A 13,984-nucleotide genomic window follows, 5' to 3' on the forward strand; every position below is an offset into this window, starting at 1 on the left:
GCCTCATGGGCAATGTGAAATGGTCTCTTCTCCCTAGAAGGCTGGTTTTTTTTGTGCTGCCACTTACTTCTGGGCTTACCTGCAACCATCCTCGGGTTAGAGGAGCTGTGAGGCTCGGAGCTGTCTCCATAGCTCAGAGGGCTTCGGCTACAGCCTTCAGCCCGCAGCAAGGAGTTTTGTGGCTTCTCCACTGACATATCAGAATGAATTACAGTTATTTTCTGGTTCAGCTATTCCCTTCACAGTTAACACAGTTTTTCTAGCCTCAGTGACAAATTATGGAGGGGGCCGAAATCCATCTGCTGTAATCACGGAGTGTCAATTGTAGCAAGCAGGAGCCGATACTGCTGTTGAGCCTGGGCTTGGGAGACCATCTCTGGTCAGGACACTTTAGAAATGTCAGTTAATGAGTCCCCGAGGCATCCCATGGGGCAAATGGGCACTGTTTGCTTAGGAGACAAGACTGCCAAGAGTAAACAGCTCAAGTAAGACCAGCTTTAAGTGCTAGAGCATGCCACCTCTTCATAGCATAGCTTTGTTTCCTGACATACCCACTCATTTGTGTTCGTCATGTTTGCTTTTTGTTTGTTGTTTTTTTCTGTTTTCCTTTTTATGTGTACATCTCGGAATGTTTTTGTCAACAGACTTCTCTGGGAGACTATCTCACTGGTGACCCTTGCAGCCCCTTAAATTCGGCTCTGTGTAAAATGGGCTGAGAACCAGATGAGAGCCAATGCCGTGCAAGTCCCAGACCCCGTCTTCTGCACTGGCTGAGGGCAGATGCTGAGTGGAGAGGATAAAACCAGGAAGAGCAGGGAGTGATAAGTTCTTGGAAGAGTCCCTCGACGTCCAACAACCTGCAGCTCAGGGATTTCCTGAACCGCGGTGGTAGCTCCTGATGGATTTCCCTTCCCTTATTTTTCCTCTTAATTTCCTTTTTTGAAATCATGTAAACTCTTAGCATCCAGCATGTTCTGGGGGGGGGAGTCTCACTCCATAGCTGTGCATTTTGTGGAGTATCACCTTTTGCTCTTTTTGAACCTACCACCTGCCATCTTGATCTAATCCTCTGTGGTTCTTGTGTCAGAAATGTTGAATACTTATATTCTGTGACACTGATATGTTCATAGGCCCCTGTCAGTCACCTCTTCCACAGGACGATGGATTCTAGTTCATTTAGCCTTTCCTCACACGAAAGATGTTCCACACTTTTGAGCATCCTTTTGGCTCTCTTCCGTGCCTTTTTCTGACTTCGCAATAGCTTCTGTAAGGTGAAGGGAGAACTGCATTTAGTTTTCAAGGTGTGAATGCAATATTGTTTTTGACACCGGTGTAATAACATGGCCTGTTCTCGCTTTCTTTCTGAGTTGTTTTGGTGTGCTGGTTATATACTTCTTAGGGCCTAAAATCAATGGAAATATTCATTACATTTTTAGTCAGACTTGTCCGATTAGTCCTCAGGACTTTGGACACCTGACTTGGTGAGATTTCGGCGGTTCACAGGCTGGCTATAGTCACTAGCAAGCATCATCTCAATACCCCTGGCAATTACAGTATCACACGCGACATGTTGTACTAGGAGGTGCTGAGCAGACCACTGATTTTCTTGCCAGGCATTGCAAGTGCACAGCTGTGATCACGGCCATGTCACTGCCGTGAGGGAAGATTAGGCCATGGGATTACAATGTGGGGCATGTCTGTAGGGCAGATGCCGTTGCAAAGCTACGCTGTCACAGCCCTGCACGGCTGCCTGGGCCACGCGATCTCTCAGATGGCTCCGTGGCCGGCGCACTCGGTTTTGGGCCCCAGAGCTGGGCATGTGGCACCTCCATCATGCCCTTCTCCATCGTCACTCAGACATGCTAGATATATTTCTCTGCCTGGACTGCTCTGTGGTGGGTCACCCACAGGTTGTGACTTCCCTGCATGCATACTGGTCCTGGGGCTTTTCTCGCAGAGCAGGTGCTGGGATGAAGAGGAGATAAGATGAGAGTTGAGGGGTTTGCTATGTGCTGGTAACAGCCAGATCTGAGCCTGTTGTTAGCAGTCTGCATGACCATGGCTCCTCAGAAGGGCAGTTGTGGAGCAAGGCAAAATTATCCTCCTTTTTCTCTCTGGGGAAAGCAGGGAAACACGGATAGACTGCCCTGGTGTGCACCAGTCTATCTAGTGAGTGCACTTTAGACCCAGCAGGGCCCTCCCCGAAGCCCGCCACACTAACACAAGACACGTTCTTTCTCTACTTTCTCATCAGGAGCTTTGCCCAGCCCTTCCCATTTAATCCGTGCTCGTCCAGGGTGGAGGCTGCCCTTCCTGCTCCTCCAGCGCTTGAGCAAGAGCAGCCGTACGTCTGAGCCACGATGGGCAAGATGGACAACACCTCCGTGGAGCTGAGCTCTCCCACTGAGGTGAAGCAGGCAGCACTGGAAGAGTCAGAGCCCATCACCCCCGAGGCTGTGGTCACCAAGAAGAAGAAGGAGATCCCAGACAGAGGCTCCTGGAAGGGGAGATTTGACTTCTTGCTGTCCTGTGTGGGCTATGCCATCGGGCTGGGCAATGTCTGGCGCTTCCCGTACCTCTGCGGCAAGAATGGAGGAGGTGAGAGAAATGCACAGCACCTACACTCATCCCTGAGTAGCCCTGACCCCTGAACGGGCTTCGGTTTGGTGTGGGTCCGGGCAAGCAGCTGGTCCCCTGGCTGAGAGCGCTCCCTAACGATGTGAGTTATTAAGCTGTCGGGACACACAGTCTGAGGGCTTTACTAGCAAGTGCAGGTTGGGAAGAAGCAGCTCGAGGAAATATATCAGGAAGCGTGAGTTTTGCCAAGCTTCTGCAGTCCAAATTTGCAGGGCTAAAATAAAGAGTGTCTGGGGACCTCATTTATTTACGAGGAGGGCTACGCACATAGGCACCCAGCTGGATGCTGGGGCATTCCCAGGGAAATCAGTTTATATCTGCTAATGGTGGGTTTCTCTTCAGACTAGCGTATTCTCAAGGGGTAACAGTTTTGCGTCTAAGTTTGGGTCACATGTCTGAGGTATTTTCATTAGAAGCTTTGCATGGGCCATAGCAGGGCTGTGTAGACATATATACAAGCACGCATACATATGTACATGTACACAAGCACATGTAAATGTCATCATCTATGGAAGAAAATGAGCTTTGATTTACTACAGTGCTGTGAGAACGGTCACGGTTATCATCTCCATCCTTATGTTTGGAAAAGAGAGGCCACAAGAGAAGGGGGCAGCTGTCAAAGGACTTATAGCAACTGATGCAGCTGGTAGCAGTGCCCTCCTCTGTGAACAGCTGACACCAGCCATTTTTGTTCTGTTTGTTATTGCCCCAATACATCCTTTCCTTACCAGTCCTCAGCTGAGACTTTGCCAAACCATTGCAAGGCTAGAGAAAGGCAGGCAGACGGGGAAACAGTGCTGGGCTAGAAATCAAGAGATCTGGGAGATCACCTCCCTGCCCAGGGACAGACTTTCTGCATGTCTTGGATCAAGTCAGAAAATACACTCTTGTGCCTCAGCTCCCCTCTAAAATGGTACTCTTTCTCCAGCCTTGGCAAGGAGATGCTTTTGTGGAGGTGAGTGTGAGCTGCTTTGGTGTCAGCAGAGCAGAGGCTTTTTCTTCTCCCCCACCATGCCCAGCTCTGACATTGTTTGTGCCTGTTACTAAAATAACCTTCTGTCCCCCCTGAAGTGCTGCTCACCTCCTTGAACCATTTCTCAGACTTCCCACCCAAGTCGAAACCCCTTTGCCTCACCTTTAAGGCTGTATATATGATTTTAGTATTGCCTGCTAGTCTTCCCATGTTTTTCTTTCCTTCCCTCTTAGCTCTTCACTGCCCAGAGTCCCTGTCCCCAGTGCCACCTTCATTCATGCTGCTCTGAGGCTCTCTTCTTATGCTTCTTCTCCACATCTTTTTTCTTTTCCTTTTGCCTTGAATTCCCTTTTCAAACCCCCCTTTGTCTTTGGCTCTCATGACTTCTCCTCATATCACCGGCCCACTTCTGCTGTCCATGCCATCCTTGCATAGGATGCTCTTCTCCTCCCACCCTGGGAAAGAAGAGAGGGGACTAGCTCCCTGCAGCGGTCTGTCCATATAGCTTCATGGCATTTAGGAGGATCTCGGGCCTTTCTCTGAAGCACATGGGGCAAGTCTGAGTGGGAGACCAGGCAGTTATCCATAAGGACAAAAAGATTTCTATTTCAGTATGTCATTTCGTGCAGAGGCGTGACTGTGGGTCTGAGCCGGTTGAGCTTTATGGCAAACAGCCAGGTGCACCTACAGGAGCCCGTGCCATCATTTCCAGAGACACACTGTGGGCCTGCCATTTTTACCCAGCCACGCTCCGGCACCTGACTGCACTAGCCATCCTCATACAACATTAGCCCTGTGGCTAAGTCCCAGCACTGGTTTTTAGCCCAGTCTCTGCCTGTGATTGCTGCGCCATCTCAAACACACCGGGTGCGCGCTGCCTGTGGCTCTGCCTCCTCACACAGAAAGGTGGGGATGACAATATCTATAATTAGATGAGGGGTGTTTTGAAGCTAAAATCGACCCTGTTTATAAAGTCAGCCAAGATCCTGGGTGCTGTGGAGGTGCGGAGGGCTATTATTAGCACTAGCAAAGGCGCAGAGAGTGATCTCTGCCCCGGCAGCTGCAGGGATGCAGAGAGATCAGCCGCCTGCGAGCAAAAATGCCAGACAGATGAAACGCGGGAATCGGTGCCTGCCCCCTCTCAAATGCCCTGCCCCGCTTGCCCCTTCATGCAGTTCATGGCCACCTGTGTCGCCCGCTCCTCTCACCCCTATGCGGTCTGGCTGTTCGCAGGCACGACTGTTCCTGCAGCCGGCAATAACGAGCAGCAAAAGTGGAGGCTGCCGCTTGCCGGAGCCGGGCAGGAGAGCTGACGCACGAAAGCGTCACTGGGAGCCGATGGGGAGCAGGGAGGAAGGGTCGCACGGCATCTGATTGGCAATCGGGTGGGCACCGTCTGGGCTCTGCCCTGACGGAGGTGCCTCCGGAGCGGCGCGGAGCGGAGCAGACCGTGGGTGGGACTCTAATTTTAGCCTCCTGCATGTGCACTGCTCCGAGCGCGGCGGTGGGCGCTGCTTCCATTACGCACAGGCAAATTGAACTGAATGGAAATATTGTCGTCTCACTTACCACTGTCACATCGCATTAGCTCACGGCCGATTTGCTCGGCCTTGTAACTGAGCATATAATTAGGGGATCTTCAGCCGGGGTACGGCAGCCCAGCGCAGGGCCCGTCCGCGGCCAGGGGCAGGCTCTACCCAAAGTGAAGCCTGGGCTCCCCGCTGGCTCTGCAACCAGCTTCAATGTGCCCAGCGATGACTAACGCTCCAGCCTCTACACCGATTCCTAACCTCATGCTTCTGATGTCAACAGGATTTTACCAGACTCTAAATTGACTCTAAATGCGGCTCAGTAGGTGCTAAAAATTGTCTGTGAGATCCTGAGCTTGAATAACTTGAGAAGAACGTTTCTTTAAATAAGCGTCATGCTTTTCTCATTTACACGTCGAGACTCCCAGCAACGGCATGTAACAGCTTGTAATGCTCAACTTTTGATCCGTGGGCAGCGGTTTGCCGTTTTAAGGATTAATTATTATTCCTTGCTGTATGGCATTAGAAGCTGGAGACAGCAGGCAGATTTGGGGCTACACAGGGAGAGCCAGGCACTGTGTGGTCCTTCCCTGACTCCAAGGGCCGGTGCCCTCAGCAGGCAGGGCAGGACCAATGCCATCACCTCTTTTGACCCATGGACTTTGGAGAAAGGTTTGGACTTTCCCAAGGTCATTTGTAGCCGGCCCAGGAACTGAACCAGACCTTTCAACAGTCCCTCCAGGGCCAGAGATTAAAGGTCACCCCTTTCTCTCTGTGCCAAGGATTTAGGCACAGGCATGCAAACTTTAGGTACAAATTTCAGATCTGATTTCCCCTCTGTCTGTGCAGCACAAGGGGATGTTATCCATGTCTGCCTGGGGACCTGACCCTCCAGAGTGGTGGTCTCATTGCCAACAGCCCTCAGTTCAAGGCTGCGGTCTGGTTTGTAGACTTTCCACTATTTTAGAGGACTTTAGTCAAGCCAGGATAAATGACCTGGGTCCAAAAGTTTGTCTGTTTTTTTCTCAATAGTCTAATAAAATCTTTCACCTACAAACCTTCCTGGCCTGTTTTAGGTGAAAAATGCAGGATCATCAGAGCTGTGGCCAAATTTCATTAGCCGCTTGCACAGAAGCGACCAAGGCACTGTGACTGCTGATAAGCTCAGTCTCCAAGCCCTACGATGAGGCGCACCGGTAGCGAGGCACCATCCGTGTCCTTGGAACAGACCCTGGCTTTCCGCAGGGCTCCAAGGGGTCTGGACCTTGCAGGCAGCGTTGACTAGCGAGAGAGCAGGGGAGGATGCCGAGCGGGCAGCGCTCCTCCCGCAGCCATGCTCATAGCTGTTCCCTCCTCCACGCCAGGCTGCTGGTGAAGTCGAGAGCCTGCGCTTCCACGCCAGCTTGTGATTCAGTCTTGTGGTCATCAAGCTGCTGGCCTGGAGCGTGTTTTCTTCCCGCCACCCGCCGCCAGCTCCTCTTGCACGCTGCCTCTCACGGATTCCCACGACGGCTGCTGGCGCCTGCCTCTCCCAGCTGGGCTCAGCTCCCCGCTTGGCAGGCAGGCGTCCCCAGCTGGGTGTCCCCTGAGCCAGCATCCCTGGCTGTGCCTCGCTGCTTCCCTGCCCTCGCAGAGCAGCTGCTGGAGCCTGGCTTTGCCAGGTGCAAGCCGGGCTGCAGCTCTCCAGAGTGTGGCTTTGCTTGCTGGCTCCGTGTTTGCTTTCCCACTAATACCGGGAGAAGACGACTCAAACTGACAGCTCAGGCCTCCGGGTAGTGCAGAAACCAGCACCACCCCGAACATGGCCAGCTGCTGCTGAGCAAACTGAGTGTCCCCTCTCTGTCCCCAGCCAGCATCTTCTGCAAGAGTTTGTCCTCCTCGGGAATGAAGACATGATCCAGCACATTCATGAGGAATCTGGAAAATGAGCTTTGTCCCAAGTCCTAGAAGTCAGGCTGGCCTGAACATGTACAGACTTCAAATCACACAGAGAGGCTCTCCTATTCTATTTGCTCCTCTAATAACAGGGTTGCAAGTAATATCTCTAGTGAATGGCAACACTCCCTCATTTCTAGTGACGAGATTATTTCCATGGGTCTGTAGAGAAGAATAATGTTTTCACTGGGAACTTTAAGGGTAAAATCTAGAACAAGGGTGAGGAGGTGTATAGGGCTGTTACAAGGGCAAATACAGTCTTAGCCACCGTTTTCTTAAAAGACTGAAATAGCTATAAACAAAGTAGTAGCCAATGCCAGACATTCTTGTGCCCTTTTCCCTCAAGGTGAGGAATTGGGAGCTGCTGCAGGTAAGACAGAAAACATCAACAAGAACAAGTTACCAATGTCTGTGTCCAAGCTTTTGGGTTTGTTGTCAGGTTGGGCTTAACAGTGCCTAAATATCTAATGACAAAGTGAGACACATAGCTACTGATGCCAGTATATAAATATATATACATGTATATGACGATACACATATATCCATAGTGATAGGAACCAATAAGGGGAAGGCAGTGGTGATCTCAATGGGAGACTCACACCAACTCCAGTTGCAAATTGGCGCCTCCGAGCAAGTCTGCTCATCATCACGTGGGTGCTGCGGAGCAAGAAACCACAGCTGGAGGCATTTACTTCTTGGTAAAAGCGGGAGCCATCTGGTAACACTGCTCCTTCTTTCAGGGGCCTTCCTCATCCCCTATTTCCTGACGCTGGTGTTTGCTGGGATTCCTCTTTTCCTGCTGGAAACCGCTCTGGGCCAGTACACCTCTGTCGGCGGCCTGGGAGTCTGGAAATTAGCACCCATGTTTAAAGGTACTGTACTGTAAGTTTGTGAAGGCGATGGCACATAACGACAGATAAAAACTTTTCGATGGTTTAGGAAGCAAATCAGCAATTCCCTGGGGACTGGGATGGGGTGGCAGGTGAGGGGAGTTTTTTTCCCCTCTGTCTTTATCAAGCTGTCCTTGGCCCCGATGTCCGCAGTCACTAACATCACTGCGCTCTCTTCAAGCAGTCCTGCGTGGTGACAACGCACTTTATGAGCAGCAGGGACTGCGATGGAGGGGCTCTGGTTGCAGAAGACCTGCCCCAAGCCTCCCTACGTGGACTCACTTTAATTGCATGGGAAAGCTGTAGATAGGGAATGCGAACCTGTCACCGTATCAGGATTAGCAGCATTCTGGAATCCAGTGGTGATTCAGAAATGCCTTGGTTATGGGAAAGAGCGATTCTGCCAGGAAAGTGACCAGATCCTGTTTTCATGGAGCTCTTTCCCTACAGTACCTGTAGCATATTGAAAGGTAGCACTGCTCACCCAGTGGAAATGGGTGGGTGAGAGATGTGGGGGAACAAGCTTCCCTTGCTGACCAGTTTGGTGTAGCTGTACCAGGTGCTGCATTGATGAGCTGGTTCGCTTTTTTTGGTTCTGCCACAAAACAAAACTCGTTTCGACATCCATGAGCGTAGTTGGGCACCAGATACCTGGATTGATGCTGCTCTCTGCCTTCGTTCGCAGGAGTGGGGCTGGCAGCCGTGGTTCTCTCCTTCTGGCTGAACATCTACTACATCGTCATCATCGCCTGGGCTCTCTACTATCTCTTCAACTCTTTCACCGCGGTGAGTCACAGACGTGTCTGCAGCATGGCATTGGCTGTGTTCTGGGTCGTTACTCCCTGCTTTGTCGGGAGGGGTTGTTTATCCACAAAACATGCACCGGCTGCTTGCCGTTTGAGCAAAGAGCCTTCATCAGTGCCCTGCTGGGTCTTCCCAAAGAGGTCCATCAGCCCTGAAGGCAGCCGTGCAGTGCTGATGGGTACTGATGCCCCCCTGGAGGGGATGTTCCCATTCCCTTTCTGGAAACTGTTTCCCACTCATGTTAGTCTTTAAAACCCACCCCGTATCTCTGTCTTATTTCTAGAGCTCTGTGAATCTAACAGCTGCACGTTTCCACAACTGGTTTTGTCACAACATGTTCTTATTACCCAGCACTCAGTCCTGACCTTAATTAGTCTTCATTTACGCTTCTCTTGATAAATGAAATCCTGGGGATTTTTTTCTGATGGGAAAATGATTCAGAAAGCATTTAGGCATTTGCTTGTGACTGTGTCTTACAAAAAAAAAAACCAAAAACCCAAACAGAAAGGAAAGTCAGTCTTAGACATTCGCTCGCCGAAGAAAGTTTGTGTTTAAAGATCAAGAGCATGTGCCCAGGCTATCACAGCCCCAGCAACACATCCTCAGGAGACTGGGTGCCTGTGATTGCTAGAGTGACACCAGTCTCTGCAGAAGCATGGCAGATAACATCAAAGGCATCAATAACACGATAACAGAGCTATCCACAGAGACTGGAAACACCCACTTCTTTCTCCTGGGATGACCAGACAATGTGGAGCTGTGCTAGAGTACTTATGCTAGCGCTTTTCAACAAGTTGGGATTTTTTAGCCCAATTTTTGAGACACTGGCACAGGTTGCCCAGAGAGGTGGTGGAGGCCCCATCCCCGGAGACATTCAAGGCCAGGCTGGATGAGGCTCTGAGCAACCTGATCTACTTAAAGATGTCCCTGCTTACTGCAGGGGGGTTGGACTGGATGACCTTTAAAGGTCCCTTCCAACCCAACACATTCTACGATTCTATGATTACACGTGGATCTTCAAGTAGGTCTAATTAGGTGCCTTTTCCCCTTCTGTTCATCCCTCATAAGCTTAGGCACTCTCTGTTTGCCCTGTTTCTAAGGACCATGCCCAAGGCACCTAGCATTGCACGAGGAGATTCTGTATCACATTTCACACCATGAATTCACAGGAATGAAGTATTTTAGGACATAAGCTGAATAAATAGCACTGAAGTGAAAAAAATGCCCTGTAACTTCCGAGAGACAATACTGGAATATAATCCGAATATAAGTATTTTCAGCCAAAGTTGCTTAGGAAGTTAAAGAAAAATTATTAGCATAGTGCTATTTTTTTTAGTTTGGATTTATATATATTTTAGATTTAAACTTTGAATTTAAACAAATTTGCTTGAATTGATGTGGAAAACATTAGTGTGTATTTTGGCGTTGTGGTTTATAGGTTGTGTATAGGTTAAAGGTTGTTCCTTTCCCACAGCGGGATCTTCTACCGTACAAGGTTAGAATCACGCCCCACATTAACCTCTTGGTAGCTGAATGACTTATTTCAGCCCAGCAGCTGGGAAAACCTCCCTTAACTTATCTTTCTGAGCAACCTGCAGCTTTAAAGACATCAACTCCGTAGTTCAAATGGGATCTTTTTTTTCATTTAGGTATAACCCTGAAATGCTGTTATGATAATTGTGCATTCAGTTTCCCTTTTCGTTTGATCAAAAATTTCAAATATCTATCAAGACTTTTGCTAAAATACTGTGTTTAGCATTCCCAGCTGTGCTTCTACTGACAATACCCACTGTAGGCTCCTGGGTCCAGAACAAAATTTTCAGTCGTGGATGATTAGGTGCATCCTCAGGGGATTCCCAAATGAACAAAAGTCTGCTCCCAAAGGAACCCATCCCCGTTACACCCTGGGCAGGGTGCGTTTTAGGATGAGGCTTTGATACAGTCAGGTGTCACAGACCCGATTGGTGCCAGTGGTCGTATCTACACAGACACCTCCAGGTGTTTGGCTCAAGGCCTTTTTTTTACTGGGGATACTTCCAGATTCCCGAAAGGAACCAAGGTGCAGATCAAAAATCTAGGCTGATGCTTGTCCCCTGTTCCTCCTATATTTGAGGAGGAGTGTTTTGAACCTGAGCGGGAGCCCAGCTCGCCTTCCGCAGTTTCTGTCCTCTGAAATTCGAAGGAAATGGAGCAGCAACAAACCATCCCCCCTCCTGCCCCTCCTTGTGAGAGCTGCGCGGCGCCTCTGACGTGCAAACCGCTTGGTTGACGGGCTGCTGCGTGGTGCTGCTTGAGCCATTGCCTTTGCTTCAGTGCAATTAGCAAGTCCACAATGAAATCAGCAGGCGGGTGCAAACAGCTTGGGTGGCCACCGGGCTGTCCCCGCCTGCCCCTCCATAGCCCTTCTTCTGCCAAGGCGGCGTGCGCATTAGGAGGTATCGTCTGCTGGAGTGTGCTGATTTAGATGGGGGGTGAAGGCAGCACTTAAAGGCACTGATGCCAAAAAGCACTTAAAACACAGATAATATTTCTAAAGGCGTCTGTGTAAGTGGATGAATAGGAATGGATACAAACATCTTCTTAAAGCTTTGTTGAGCTGGGGACTCAGGTCTTCTCTGCAGAGGGAAATCATCCAGAATGGCCGTTCTGCATTTATCAACATGCACTGTGCTCGGGAAATGAGATTGCTGCACATGGAGACGTACCTGAGCTGCTTTCGTTGGCCTGCCTTGGCCATGGCACTGCAGGGCATGGGTGAGCTACCTTGTGTGCTCGCGCAGCCCCTGACGCTGCGGTTTCAGCGCTTTCAGTGCCAGAGATGATTGTATTAAATCTGTAGCGGGTGTGCTGCCATCACACCGCTACCTACGGTGTAAAAATCTCGCTGGAACCCCTTTGTCCCGCTTATAATCAGGACAAGGGACAGCCTGAAATAACTACTGTGCTTTAAATTTACGCCTGTGCTTATGTTACAGTAGTTTATTCATGTAGATAAACCGTTGTCCCTCAATGCCATGTGGCTTTTTAAGCATTGAAGCTCGGTATTCATGGGAGATCAGAAACAAATCAGTGTTTATTCTTTGTGCAGTAAATTCTAACCACTTGTTGAATGAAGCTAGCCAAAAGCCATAATGATTATAAACACAATAACCCCCTGGTAGCTATTTTAATTAGTAGCTATTAATTACCAACAGTTAGTTGGAAATGGCTCTCTATCTGGGGAATTGCTAACATTTTATTAGCGCTACAGCATTGCCCTAATCACGTCGTGATATTGTTTCCTGGAAAATCCGTGTCCCAATTTATCATTATTTTGGAAAATGGTTTCATGCTTTTGGCTGCAGGGTTCCTGCCCATCCAGAGGAGCCACCCATCCTCTTTGAAGAAAAAAAAAAAAAAAAGGGGGGGGGGGGTTTCTGTTTAAAAGACGACAATTTTCATTCTTTCCATGGCCCTTCGGAGAGGGCACATTAATGGTAACCCTGCTGTCCTTGTGCTGGTGCAGGACCTGCCATGGCAGAGCTGTGGGAACGCCTGGAACACTGACCGCTGCTTCTCCAACTACTCCCTGGAAGATACCACCAACCTCACCAGCGCCGTCACCGAGTTCTGGGAGTATGTCCACAGCCTGCCTACACCAGGTTTCTCCCCCTTGCCGCGGCCATCGCACCTGCTTGCCAGGGCTGGAGCCTGGCACCTTTCCTTGGACAGCCTTGGCAGGAGGGGGTCAGAGCTGGCCATCGGCCAGGGTGGGCATGGGCATGGGCATGGGGTGTGCTGTGCAGCCGCGGGTCAGATGGATAGAGGGAATAACAGCCTCTCCGCCTCTCTTCTCCTTCCTTTATCCCATCACAATGCGCCTCAGGTCCCTTTAGGGTTCTGTGGGCTCTCATGCTTGTCTGCGCCTAGCCCTTCGCCCTCCAGCCACCTCCAGGATCTCCTGTCCCTCTTCCCCCAAGGGTCGGACTTCCCCTTAACGCAACCTCTCCCACCCCTAGGAGGAACATGCACCAGATGTCTGGGGGCTTGGGGGAGCCCGGCAGTGTCCGCTGGCCCCTGGCCGGCACGCTGGCCCTGGCCTGGCTGCTGGTCTACTTCTCCATCTGGAAGGGCGTGGAGTGGACGGGCAAGGTACGGCGCGAGGACCGGGTGTTTCAGTGCTGCCTCTCATTGTCGCGCTCGGATCTCGGCTGTCGAAATGTCCTCGTGACTCATTTTTGTTTGAATGCCTATAACATTAGGTTATGGCGTTTCGAGGCAGAGTTGTGTTAGATGCTGTTAAATTCCTGACATTTACCTTTCGTGGTTGTAAGTATTGCTACCATGTTTATGGTAATTTTCATTCTAAGCGTAGAGAATAATTCTTGTTACTCCTGTAAAGTCATGGGTCTGAGCACTCAGTCTCTCTGAAGGACTTGGGAAGAGATTTTTGGAGATTACTTACATTTCCAGCTGGGGGACAGCCCTTTGAGAGAGCAAGGTCTCTTCTGGGCTCACCCTTTTGAAAATCATGGTGTCTTATAATGCTGCTGGTGGGAAAAAAACCTCACCACCTCCTTTGAAAATTTTCTTGCTGCCCTTTAGGTATTGGTGGGAGACCTTCAGATCAGAAGCACGTTGTTATTCACTGTGTAGCATTTCAGGCTAGCACAGCAGAAAGGCAATTGCTTAGTTTAGTTAAACGGCAATGCTGAGATACTGAGATGTGTTATTTAGAGCACAGCATGGCATAGCGGGACAATATTATGAAAGGAATAATCAGAGAGAAGGGCTTCAGGCGTAGGTCACCTAAGCTGTTAACTTTCCTGATGGCTCTCAAACAGGTTTTAGCGACGCAACCGCAGCAAAGCCCTGGTGATTGCCGGTACGGGCCTCATGATGAGGGATGCCACAAACCTCCCACTCCCTTGAAACGATGCTGAAAAGCAAGCGGTGGAGTCAAGACGACTTGTGTTGCTTGATGCATTGGACTAGAGAAAAGCCAGCTTTAGCTCTGCAAAATAAGGATGCGATGACTTAAAGGGATTACTTTTGTGGACCAAATTTATCCCTGTGCAATTCCCTTGTCTCTGGGCAATTCATCCAGACTTTAGCCTGCTACTTTTGTGATTAGTGCGTCCTTGCGTGTCATTGGCAGGGAGAAACCTCAAACGGCCAGAAATATTACTAGTAAGGGAACGGGAGACAGAAAACACGAGCAAAAGCCGCCGAAAGTG

General features: G+C 49.9%; 2 protein-coding genes across 2 annotated transcripts in view; both read left to right on the top strand.

The window, feature by feature from the left end:
• Positions 1 to 2,366, top strand: part of LOC128914848 (sodium- and chloride-dependent betaine transporter-like) — a 65,858-nt gene extending 63,492 nt beyond the window's left edge. Inside the window, exon 16 of the transcript XR_008468450.1 lies at positions 2,255 to 2,366. The gene's annotated coding sequence lies outside the window, so the exon portion shown is untranslated. The remainder of the gene's footprint in view (positions 1 to 2,254) is intronic.
• Positions 1 to 13,984, top strand: part of LOC128914855 (sodium- and chloride-dependent GABA transporter 1-like) — a 67,261-nt gene that overhangs the window by 9,160 nt on the left and 44,117 nt on the right. Inside the window, exons 2-6 of the mRNA XM_054214521.1 lie at positions 2,255 to 2,598; positions 7,815 to 7,946; positions 8,650 to 8,750; positions 12,274 to 12,383; positions 12,767 to 12,899. Coding sequence (XP_054070496.1) covers positions 2,361 to 2,598; positions 7,815 to 7,946; positions 8,650 to 8,750; positions 12,274 to 12,383; positions 12,767 to 12,899 — 714 coding nt within the window. The 5' untranslated portion in view covers positions 2,255 to 2,360. The remainder of the gene's footprint in view (positions 1 to 2,254; positions 2,599 to 7,814; positions 7,947 to 8,649; positions 8,751 to 12,273; positions 12,384 to 12,766; positions 12,900 to 13,984) is intronic.

Source organism: Rissa tridactyla, chromosome 1 (genome assembly GCF_028500815.1).
Source record: "Rissa tridactyla isolate bRisTri1 chromosome 1, bRisTri1.patW.cur.20221130, whole genome shotgun sequence".
Classification (NCBI taxonomy): domain Eukaryota; kingdom Metazoa; phylum Chordata; class Aves; order Charadriiformes; family Laridae; genus Rissa; species Rissa tridactyla.